General features: G+C 30.9%; 1 protein-coding gene across 1 annotated transcript in view; it reads right to left on the minus strand.

The window, feature by feature from the left end:
* Cen (cerebellar degeneration-related protein 2-like) overlaps positions 1 to 10,250 on the minus strand; it is a 76,650-nt gene extending 66,400 nt beyond the window's left edge. Inside the window, exon 1 of the mRNA XM_085205294.1 lies at positions 10,033 to 10,250. Within this exon, the coding sequence (XP_085061420.1) occupies positions 10,033 to 10,108 (76 nt within the window). The 5' untranslated portion in view covers positions 10,109 to 10,250. The remainder of the gene's footprint in view (positions 1 to 10,032) is intronic.
* Between the last annotated feature and the right edge of the window lie 2,797 nt (positions 10,251 to 13,047).

Genomic DNA, 13,047 nt, shown 5'->3' on the forward strand with positions numbered 1-13,047 from the left:
GCGGCGAAATTAATGTATTAAAATATGAATAATAATTATATTAAAATACTAGCGGCCCGCCCGCGGCTTCGCCCGCGTGATCTACGTTATTATTAATTTCTGTCTCCATGAGTACTTACGTCCTATAAGTGACGTCCATGCAAAATTTGAGACTCCTAGCACTTGTAGTAACTAAGTTTCATACAAACTTTCAACCCCAAAAACAACCCCTTAGAAGTAGAATATTGCAAATTCCCTTCTTAGCGAGCACCTACGTCCTATAAGTAGCTCCTATGCAAAATTTGAGATTCCTAGCGCTTGTAGTTTCTGAGATTTCGTGATGAGTGAGTGACCTTTCGATTTTATATATATAGATTATAAACTAGCGGGGTTCCTCGCGGCTTCGCCCGCTTGGTGTATAAAAAATATTTATTTAATAGTGTTCAACGAAACAAACGCGAGACGTGACACAAATATTGCATAATGGTTATATTATACTAATACTGTCATATTGAATGACCATAATTTGACTGACATGAGTTTTTTCAGTTCACGAAATTCTCAGAATATTTTAATGTTCAGGAAAAAAATAATTAACTGCTAGTTTTCAACATAATATTTCAAGTTACTGTCAATTATGTATCATAACATACCATGTAGAAAATTTATAAAGACAAAATTTATAGTAGCTAATTAAGTACTTAATATTTTTGTAATAAAGGTATATAACTTATGTATAACGATCAGTTAAAATATACAAACTATGTATTTTAATAGAATAATAAACTACCTACTAATACCTGCCTAATAATATAATAAACTACCTACTAACTCAAGCATTCTGAGCTGAACTCAGGAAACAGTGTTCCCAAAACATTAAAAAAATATTTAATAATTTTGAGCACCCTCCTGGAGGGCATGTATGAGGGGCTGTGGCAAAAGAGGAATGCAGAGACCGTAGTGCTTGGCGCTTCGTTTTCTCTGACCTAGCCCTAGCTAGCTATAGCTATACAGCGTGAAGCTAAATTAATTTAAATTATAATTTATAATTAATATAATATATTTTTATTTGTATTTGTCTATACTTGTAACATATCACTTAACAGTGTTATCTACTGATTGTCACTAAATAGAGATGAAAAACTTAGTAAAATATTTAAAAAAACACCTTTGCTTATTTACCTTTTGCTCACATTGCAATATTACCCAGCCGATTATCGAAAGAAGTTATTTGTTAAGTTCGCGATTTATTTAATCAATTATTTTCGATTTGATTTAACAAAAAAACGAACTGTTTAATATATCAATTTATATATTAAATAATTTTTTTATTGATATACCAGATCAATAAAAATAAAAAGTAATTGTTATAAACTTAAAACACAATTAATACGGCCTTGAGCAATAAGATAAATGATTATATAAACTATCAAGGCCAAAGCAAAACTAAGTATATCGATACAACGGATCTACTCGTATATACGTGACAAGTTAAACATAGAGGCTCATAAGGTACCTTCTAGGTAATATATTTAAAATGTTCGTTGTCTAAGGTATGCTGAGAGTATCTCAGCTTCAGCATGATGGAATGCGGCCTGATCCGCACTAGCGATCGACTATTGATATTCATGTTGCGACTGAGATAGCTAACTATGTTATTTTATTATTGATTATTCTGTAAGGAATTTATTTTGTTTGTAATTTTTATTATATACTAGTGGACCCGAACGCGGCTACGCCTGCTTGAGCTATAAGAATATTTATTAATATAGTTATTTTTATAAGGATGAATATCAAAATATCATTTTGGGGTGACGCTTTCTTAAAACTACAAAGAAACTTTGCAAACCGTTGCTTAGCAACGACGGTTGTTATTAACATGGCAGAATAAATTGCATGTCAAATTAGAAAGTATTTTAATATATTAGTATATATGTGTAATGTAATGTTATATAGCCTATAGCACTTCTGAAGAATGCAGCTTTCATACAAAACAAAAACATAGTAAATCGGACCAGTAGATCCAGAGATCTTAGGGTTCAAACAAACAAACAAACAAACTCTTCCGCTTTATTATATTAGTATAGATTACTGTAAATAGTAATAGTAAAATAGTAATAGTAAATAGTAATAGTATATAGTATAGATTTAGATTTGAATATAGTGCTGCCATTTTATTTTTTAATAAATATTTATTGTTGATGAAAAAAATCAAATAAAAATCAGCTTCAGCAGGATATGTAGAGAAAATTTAGTGTTAAGACACTCCGTTCCCCACTTTCCACCGAATTCTGGAGGCTATGCGTGTTGAGTGGCAGAATCAATGCCGCGCCTTGCCTAGATTTGCCTTATTATTGTTAGTCAAAGTAACAAAATAAAAAAAATAACAACAACAATCAACAACTTTTTATTTACTATTGTAAATATATAATTATTTTCTTCGTATCGTCTTCTATAATTAATAGTAATTAAACTAAAAAAGGAATATTTTTTAATTATTCACAATACAGTTTTTATAACTGAAATGGCTTTTCTATAAATAAATAATTTTTATTACGTAGCAGATATCAACTGTTTCTATTACATCCTTTACATAGACGGTAGAATGCATATAATTATGTTTTAATAGTAAAGTAGGTACCAAATGTAACTAATTGATATTGCATAAATTATACAAATCATTGTTATATAAATAAAAATTACGTACAAATACATAGGTACATATATATAGAAGTATTTGAACAACTTGCCACTTTAAATCAAAATATAAAATTATTATAATATACGTATAACATTCATAGTTTTAGATGTGAGGTAGACCTAAAAAAAATAATTGATTAGGTAATTTAAAACGAGGATTTCTAAAGAATTTGAAAAATTTAATATTAAGTTAAACTTGAAAGAATTGTAGATTTAAATGCATATAGATGTATAAATTTAATCAAGGATTACCTTTCTTCATATTGTATAGGACATAAACAATTACTTCTCAGGTTCCTAAAAAAAACTGCTACCGACCATCTATTTATAATAAACTACACCTACTAAATAAACTAAAAATATTATATCCCCTAATAACTTGGACATACAGTCCCCTTTAGTTCGTCTTGTCATTTGGTACCAACGTTCAATGACATCCTCAGTTCACACCATCACAGTCACGCTCGACGGCGGCTCGTCTCACGAGTGACAAATATCACATTACTGAAAAACCTCGTATACACAAGTAAAATGGCTACAATTGACTGCATCGAATCCTTTATTCGTATGCCCGCACTGTAGTATAGAATATCGTAGGGCTGTAAAAAACTTGTATAGAAAAGCAATAGGAAAGGGAGAACGTGAGAGAGTTGTGTCAATTTTTATTTTAAAGCTCATATATCGCTCAAGAAACGTTCCACAGTTATGAACCTTGTGAATTAATTTAGTGCCATTCCTTCGGTTTTCAAAATAGTAATAATAAAATTAGTTAAAATTTTATATTTTTCAAAAAATCAGCAAAATCCAAGACCACCGCCACGCCCGCACTGCGGCTATAATCTCATATAATATAATTTCTTTATTGCGTTAAATTGGACATGACTATTATTATTAGTCCATTCATTAGACGAAATTTGGAAGTCGCCTAACATGTTTTTAAGATAAATATAGATAAAAAAAGATATCACTTTATTTGTTTTCCATTTGATAAGCAAATACTACGATCGATTTATTTTACTCACCCATATTATGTTACAAGTAGTAAATCTCGTTATCTATTTTCCTTCCGCTCGAACTCGAACCAGCCTACAAGCGCGGTCAACGGCCTTATTTAAAAGTATTATAGACATTACCTTTACAGGTGCAATTATTTACAGCCATTAGCAGCCTGCAGTTGAGTAAACAAGCCCTAAATACAGAAATTATATACTACAACTTAGTTTTACGGCAAGTTCTAAGAAAATTTATTTATATTTAAGTCTTATCTTAAAGATAATTAAAAATAAATGTTTACTCTACGTGGGGAGCGGAGTGTCTCAACACTAGGTTTCCTCTGCTTACCCTGCTACATGCGGGATACAGTGCGAAGCTGAAAGAAAACCGCTTACTCAATCTGCTATTTAATATAACGGCGTCTCTAAATTATGCAAGACGTTACGAAAAATGTTTGTAGGGAAGCAATTGGATCTATCAAAGGGGGAGATTTCTATTGGACTGCAATACCCCACGTCTGCATAATACAAACCTAATGTTTTCCTTTCATAATTCTTCGTACAATTTTCTATAGGGGAAGAATAAATATAGGGATTTTTATGAATACTAAAGAGTGCATTAAATGAAATAAAAATTAATGCAAGTTTTGTAAATATGTCATAACGATTGTATTTGTTTTTTTTTGTTATTGTTGATATCGTTTTCATTTATATTGTTTTGCAAGCGATATTCTTTTGGAAGTAAAATAATATCATTGTTCAAGTATGAATTTGAGGTGCCAAAATTAAATTTATTCATGTGTAACGTAAATATGTATTGTTTACCAAGTAGGTTCAGAATAAGGCAGATATTAAATATCAGTCAACAGTAATCAAATATTTAAAAAGAACAAATAAGGAAGTATTTCATTATCAATATTTAAAACAAAAACCGATGATGAAGAAAGGTCCTCGAATGGCGACCACGTCTCGGCAACCGGCCGCCCTCCAACCAGGTGGACCGACGACCTCAAGAAGACAGAGGGAACTCGCTGGATTCAAAGGGTGCAGGACCGGACGGAGTGGCGAGCATTGGGGGAGGCCTATGTCCAGCAGTGGACTTTAAAAAGCTGATGGATGAAAAGTTGCTTTCAAATAAATATTCATACAGTAGATATATCTATAAGATTCGATTTACCAGAACATGCATAAAATGCGATAAGCCAGGAGGATTTAATATTAAGACATTTCTATCTCAACTTTTCGAATATTTTAGAAGAAGCAGTGTTGAATGGTGGAACCTACCACTTTTTGAAATATAGTCATTTTATCAACAATACCCTAATTTTATGTCTTAGAACGGAGACCCCAGGGGAGATACAAAACGAGCGGTGGGACGACCCCCTGCCAGATGGACCGACGACTTAGAGGTTGGCGAGAGGCGGATGGGTCCGAAGAGTTGAGGATCGTGTGTGGTGGCGAGAATTAGGGAAGGCCTATCCAGCAATGGACAAAAGATGGCTGTCGACGATGATGATAATGACTCTAATTTTATAACAATAGTATTATTGCAACATTCTAATTAAAGATACGCACAATTGATACGTTAGATATAGTAATTATATCGTAATTTTTAATTATCATGCTCATGGCATTGACATTATTAAACCATGGGTTTATATAGCCATGAGCTTATCATATATTATAACTCATAAAGAAATATTAGAATATAAAAATGTATAGAATTGATTTTATTATAAGAATATGTATTAAAATATATAACAAAAGAATGTACAAGGAATAATTAAACATTTCTATTATGAACCTACCAACATACATTGTTAGACTATAAGAGAACTTTGACTCCAACCTGAACTAGACAACTTCGTAACAGAGAGAGAGAGAGAGAGAGATAAATAAATGAAACTGAAACAAAGTATGAACTGATATTTTACATAATAATGTAACGTGAACGGAATAGACCTTTGGAGAGCGCGAACGACCTTTTCTAATTAGCTTAATAACGTAGTTGATAAAGGAAGTTGTTTCGTAGGTGTAGATTATGTTCGCCTGTCAACTTAAAGAGGTAACAGCTATGAGACTTGTATTTAATACACTAGTATATATAATTTAGATCTAAGCTATATATAATCTTCAAGCTGGCTTATTAAGTATTACTTACCTTAGCAATTAAGGCATTTTAGCGTCTTTAAAAATACTACATGTTTATAATTACCTGTTTCTACTTATGGACGTTTTTTTTTTTGTTTAACACAAAATTCTTGTTTAAAATTGTATTATCAATTTTAGTTGTGATTTTAATTCACCTTCTATATTTTCTTTGATATATCCGTACATCTGATATGTATTTATGTAAACTAAAATATACCAACACATTTTGCTATCACTAAGTATAAATAAAAATATGAACGATTTGAGTCTATAATTTTCTATATCCTATAGTCCTTCATTTATTACTATACTATTTCCAAGTTCGTTCCTTTTGCTTGAAATTATATTGCCCATATTTGTTGCTTTTGTAAAATCTAAAATGATATATAATGAATGTAGTGACAGCTCTCGCTTACTACTGTTAATTATTGCATTGTGCAACAAAGTTTATCTATAGCTGGGTGACCTTCATCCAAAAAAACATTAATACATATCTACTAAGATTATTAATTGAATAATAGTTTAATCAATTATTATCAATATTTATCCCAGTTATCATAATGAAGTCAGTCGTGGCGCAGGGTCACAACTGTATGGGACTGGTTGTGGGTTCGATTCCCACTTGAGGAAATGAAATATTTTAATATTTTCAGTTCCTCGCTCTGGTAACGAGGCATAGCGCGGCGTTGAATTCCGCCACTCAACATGCAATACCTCCTGAATTCGGCAGAAAGTGGGAAACGAAAGTGACCTAATGGAAACGGACTTTCTTAACACTAGGTTCCACATGTGCAGGTTACCACCCGGCCCTCCTTTTTCTACGAAAATGATAATAGTGAAATAATAAAATTACTTTTATTGACAATTGTACCTATAACAACCTATAATAGTTGTTATAACGCACCAATTAACATACTGTCAAGGCAAAACGACGGCAACTTGTATAATAGGAGCGATCTGGTTAACAAACAGCAAAACTTCAATAATAAATCGTAATAAAGAGAAATCATTGTTTTTATTAAAATTCAAAGACTACAAACTCGAATTAACAACTAACCTACTTATTTTCAAAAAACATTTATTTTTTCTTCTTCGAAACAAGCACTTTGGTGGCCTAATAGCGAAACTTAAGCGCGCCTACGAGTCAAGAATTCGGCTGCATCACTGTAACGGTAGTTTGGCCATGTCAGGCTTATTGTTATTCTAATGACACCTGTCCCTTTTAAACGATGATTTAGAACGCGTTCAATATTTACATAGGAAATACATGCAAATGAATACGAGCTTAAAAGTTATGTTATTTCAAAGATATTTTCAAATGTATTAGATCTAGAATTTTAGACATTTTAGGCGTCGCAAACTTGACTATATCTGTTAACTTATTGTATCCTAAATTAAGCTTAACCTATCCTATTAAATATTATAAATATACAAATACAACTAGCACAAGTGTAAAGTTAGTTTCACATATAAACATTTATAGAAATAACTATATATATACCACAAATATTAAAAATAATTTTTAAATTTTTACTGTAGTGCTCATTAAGAGTTTTAATAGTCCTATTATAACATCAAGAAACACTATAAATATCTGTAAATAACACTATAAATAACTGTCATTTTAACTGAACCATAAGCGCATCGTATAAAAATTATATTACTACAATGTTAACATTTTTAAGTGAATAATTAATTGTTATTTACTTGGTAAACTTTTATTAAATTTGACAAACCATCGACGAGTACATTCTAAAAGTATATTTTTAATCTTTTTTCAAAATTAAATGATTATGATGAATAATGACGACGGAAAATCATATTTTTATCTGTATAACACGCAATTATATTCGCAAAATTTATATTGTAAAAAATAAAAAGAAATGCCTCATTATTGTGATATTATTACTTTTTCAGTCTAGGCAGTGTTATATGATAGTGAAATTTATAATTTTAGTTTATTTATTAAAATTATAGGTGCGCTATATATACTGCATAGTCCGCAAAAAGTCGGATTTTGAAGCAGGTATATATAAAAAAAAAGTATCACTGTTGTAAAATTCACAGCGGCACTTTTTTTCGCAGGCGTGACCGGCGACGCGTACGATTTAAGCTCTTACTCATCTTATTACCTCATTTACACATAAAAAAGAAATGGCAAAAATTTCGACATTACATCTGCTTTTTCTTGTAAATATTATTTCAGAGACCTTCTCTTAAGAAGGGTACCTTAAAGGTACCTTATTTAAACAAACAAATGAGATCATCAAATAGTTTTCCAAGCTAAGTGTAAATTAGTAAATAACCGTAGACATTACACAACAGTTTAGGTCAGAATCGTGAATAAGAATTATTTTATAACGAAGTATAATTTGAACACTATAAAAGGTTAGGAATTTTCGAAATCAACGGCTAAGTAATTTGGGAGTTCAATAGCGAGTTCATTTTATTTCGTGAGAATATCGATATACCAATTAAAAGAACAGACGAAATATACTTGTGTTAATGAATTTAATTGTTTGTATTTTCAATGATATTTCCCTTTTGTTCTGGAAAGCATAAAAATACTATCAGTTATTGTGTAAATCACATAAAATATTATTTAACAAAAAAAACTGACTTTTTTAATTTCAATTGGATCCCATAATCAGAAATGGATCAAATTAAAATGGGTCCACATGGGAAACACCAGCTTTAAAATAAATAAAGAATAATCAAAATCGGTTAACCCAGTCAAAAGTTCTGAGGTAACAAACATAAAAAAAACAGTCGAATTGATAACCTCATCCTTTTACAGAAATCGGTTAAAAATAACAGCAAAATCTGCTATAGTTTCAATTATAAAGTGAACAAGGTTAAATGTTACCATACATGTGTGTTTACAATTCACTACGTATTTTAAAAATATAAACGAAACACGTATTGTACCTACTTTAATTTTCAATGTCGCTTGGTAGCATCTTTATTCTAATTAGAATTTGATGATTTAATAGCTTTAAATTGCTAAGATAGCCTAATGATATAAATAAGGACATATAAATAAAAATATATAATAATATATTTATTCATATTTTGCGAATATTTAATTTGAAACTAGTAATTTCAAAAATTAAAATATACATACATACATATGCACTCACGTATATAAATGTCGAATAAAATTCAACTAAAACACAATAACAGCTGAAGAAATATAATATTTAATAATATTAAAAAAATAGCTAAATTAATTATACCTAACCTCATTATTTCACAAAGTAAAATCAAAAGAAAGAGCTGGGTTTCCATAAATTAATATATATTAGAAGAGATCGTATATCACAAAGAAATTCATAATAATTATTTTTAAAAAATACAATTTTATTCACTACAGTAATTACATGCAAATGTTTCTCTTCGTGTATAAATCTCTAATGCCACACTAAAATTATCTTAAGAGATGGACTTCATCTTAGGTATATGAAAGCGTGACCGTGGACGCTGTCAAGTGATTAAGCAAACGTATGACAAGCAGATGCAGAGGCTTCTTTGCAAAACTTCTATATATTTTACAATATACATAACTAATTTTTTTTTTAAAAGGTTTATTCTTTTATTGATCATAAATTATTTATAATTTATTATTGTTATTTTATAACAATAATAACCTTAATAACCTTTAGGTAATATTTAATTCTTATGTTTACTCAGTCATTGCCGGTCATTATTTAAAAAAATAATTAATAAATACATAGAATTTACTATTTAAATATTATTAAAATAAATTTTCTTTTGAAAATAAATAATATTTAATTTTTTTGTATACAAATATACATCTCAAAGTCCACGAGTATTTTTAAATATTTGTGGTCTATAAATATAAACGTTAGTAAAGTAAAGCAAAATTTACACATAATTGAATACATTAAATCTTTAAATAATAATAAATTTATAAATTTCAAAACATAAAAATATTAATATATCACAAAAATATCTCGACAATGAGTGCAAATTTATAACAATAATGAAAGTAATGAAAGATGATCTCGAAACTCCCAATTAAACGAAAGGTGTGCTCGGAGAAATTGTGGGTAGTTTGCAAAAAAAGAAACTCGCTAAAATTCAAATTACCTGCCGGTCAAATTAGAAATTGTTACTAAAACCGTAAAACAATATGTAACTATAAACACGATATATGCAAACTTAATTGTACATTTAACAATTTGCTTACCTGATGCCGTCCAGCATTCAGGGCATTCCTGGCAAAGCGTCGACCAGTCGAAGGCGAGATCTTCAAAGCTCGCCATCGCTAAACTCGGGCTTTACAAAACCACTGGAACCATGCTATATTACACAAACACTGTGGCACTTCTCGTCAATTTTTACGAAATAATGTTTATATCACAGAATAAAATTAACTCATATGTCATAAGTTCGGTATAACAAGTTGGTAGTTGGCGGTTCGCGCTCGTTGGCCTTATGCCTTATGTGCGCGCGCATACACACTAGCGGCCGACGGAGCACTGCGGCAAGTGGCAAGCTCGCGGGCCACTCGGGATGTCGTTCTAAACCTGTTCCTCGGACTCTCAGCGAAGCATTCACCGGGCGTTCTTTCGATTTCAATGAACCGTTAAAGTTTTTCTAAGGGTGTGCCTTATCAGTATGGCCATCATGATCGCATCATCACATCTTCTAAGTTTCCGCACCAATAAAAACACGTAATGTGCTTACATATTATAAATGCAAATGCATTTTTAGTTGGAAACTTAGCCTTGGAGAAATACGTTTTATGAACCTTTAGCGACCGACATTATACAACCTTATGTGCACCCATATTGCTGTTTTCAAATGCTGCAAATTTTCTTGTTGTTTATTTAAATTATGTCATATTATATTGCATATTGCATTTAGTTCTTTGTTTATAAATATATGTATGTATCGAGTAAATTTACTTAGAATGCGGAAATATTAATGTATTTCTTATTTGGTTAAAGAATTTCAAGAGGTTTTTCCTTTTTAGACAACAGCCAACTTATTGATTCCAAATGTATGGACATAAGTATGATCAATGTTATTTAGATCCCTGTAAGCTGTATCCCACAAGTAGCAGGGTAAACAGAGGGAACCTGGAAATATAGCGTTAAGGACGTTCCCCATTTTCCGAATTCTCAAGGCACTGTGTGTTGAGTGACGGTAATCAACGCCGCGTTATTGCCTCGTAACTTGAGCGAAGAAATGAATATATTAAATACTTCATTTCCTCGAGTGGGAATCGAACCCATAGCCTATTGCGACTTCAGTCACACGCCTGCCGCGCTTCAAAATACGATTACCTTAACATATTATCTATCAGCAAACATAATTACAGACTAAACTAAATAACTAAATGTTTATTAAGTTATTAAATTTGTAAAAATATTTAGTATTCAAGTTAGAAATTTCATAGTTATCATCAAATGTGGATTCTATGTTAATTCTTACTCAATTTTATTTCGCATAAAGCATGGCATTAATTGCGAAGTCGTTGCTTTAACTGTTGCCAAAGCAGAAAGCGGCAAGTGAGCGCGTTATTTACTCATAAAATTAATTTAAAACCTTTTATAATCCACCTTATCTGGCTTCGCATCTAACAAGACATTTTAAAAAAATTGGTTCCCTAATATTTATTTTCATTTTTTTAATAGCTTCACACTGTATTTTACAGAGAAGAATAGACAGATACTTTCCGCGAAATTTTACGAGTTCAACTCTAGGCTTTTGCCTTGGTGCCAGAGCGAAAAATTTAAATATTGATAAATAATAATTAATTCCCCCGAATGGAGATCGAACCCACGACCTGCCTCCTACTGATCATTCATAATTTAATTATTCACATCGTATTACACAGACAGATACTGATAATAAAAGTTGTGAAAGCAGGTACTGTACATACGAGTAAATCGTATGTTATAATTAATTTATAACTTAGTTAGCAGTTTAAGTTAAACGAGGTGTCCTTGAACTATAATAGCACAGATAGTTACCACGTCAAACGTAATGTAATACGTAAGCGCAACACTAGAGTGGATGCATTTGCAAATAACTATAGTCACTGTAGTAAATATCGCTGTAGGTGTACCGGTTGTTGTTAATATTTTAGATTTATAATATAATTCTATAGATGCAAAAAAGATTTATTTGTAGTCCTTTTTTCATATTCACGCCGGAGAGAATTAATCTCTCCTAAGCATATTGTCTATTCTTTTAACATGAATGAATATATTTATTTTGTATATGTACTTTTCAATTGTATTTTCCACTTTTTGATTAATAATGATAGAAAAAACTGGCGAAGTGAGAGGTGGACTCGCGAATGATGGGTTCCGTACCGTTACGTACAGCTATAAAAACAGCAATCATGTCTATTGTATAGGATTTTTATTTATTATTTTATGATTTTTATATTGTATGTTTATATATTATTCTGTTGTAATAGAAATACATAAACTGTGAAAAATTGGACTGTGCCTCCCTGGCTGGCGATAGCCGGCCTAACACAGACCGAGATGGAGTCTTAGTAAACGGGACCCTCGTTTCCCTCTAACGGAACCTACGAAGCCTTAAAAAATAGTACCAACCAAAATAATTTATCAAATTATTGTATCAAAATGACATCATATCAGTGCCTGTACGTGTAACACGTGAACACGGCCTATACCTACGTATACATTTTACTAAAATATTTTAACAACTTATTGATACAAGTGTAATTAGAACTGTTAGCGTTCATTTTAAGTAAAAAAGTATGTAGGTGTCTTGTGTCAGTCCATTAAAAAGAAGACAACATTTATATAACAATACAATCTGGTTCAAGCATCAAGATGCCTCGTAAAAACATTATGAATGGAGATAAAAACACGAAATTCGAAATGCCTTAATTAATATTATATCGTATTATTTTTTTTTTATTGTTTCAGAATCACGTGGTATCCCGCATACAGAAGGGTAGGCCATGGGGAAAAGAGAAGGACGGGTGATCCGAAAAAAAAATAAACAAACAAAGGAAAGGCAAAAGCAACATAGTGTTAAAACACTCAGTGATTCCCCTAATGGATACAAAATCAAGAAATTTGAAATGTCTAAATTAACATTATAATTATGGTTGTATGACGTATTACAATTACAAAATTGAAATTAACACGACTTCTCTTCATCTTTCAAGGTTTAATTACACAAATTATGCCATTCCTCATGCTGTTTACACAGA

Source organism: Heliconius melpomene, chromosome 20 (assembly GCF_056956725.1).
Source record: "Heliconius melpomene rosina isolate 202511_hmr_F chromosome 20, ASM5695672v1, whole genome shotgun sequence".
Classification (NCBI taxonomy): Eukaryota; Metazoa; Arthropoda; class Insecta; order Lepidoptera; family Nymphalidae; genus Heliconius; species Heliconius melpomene.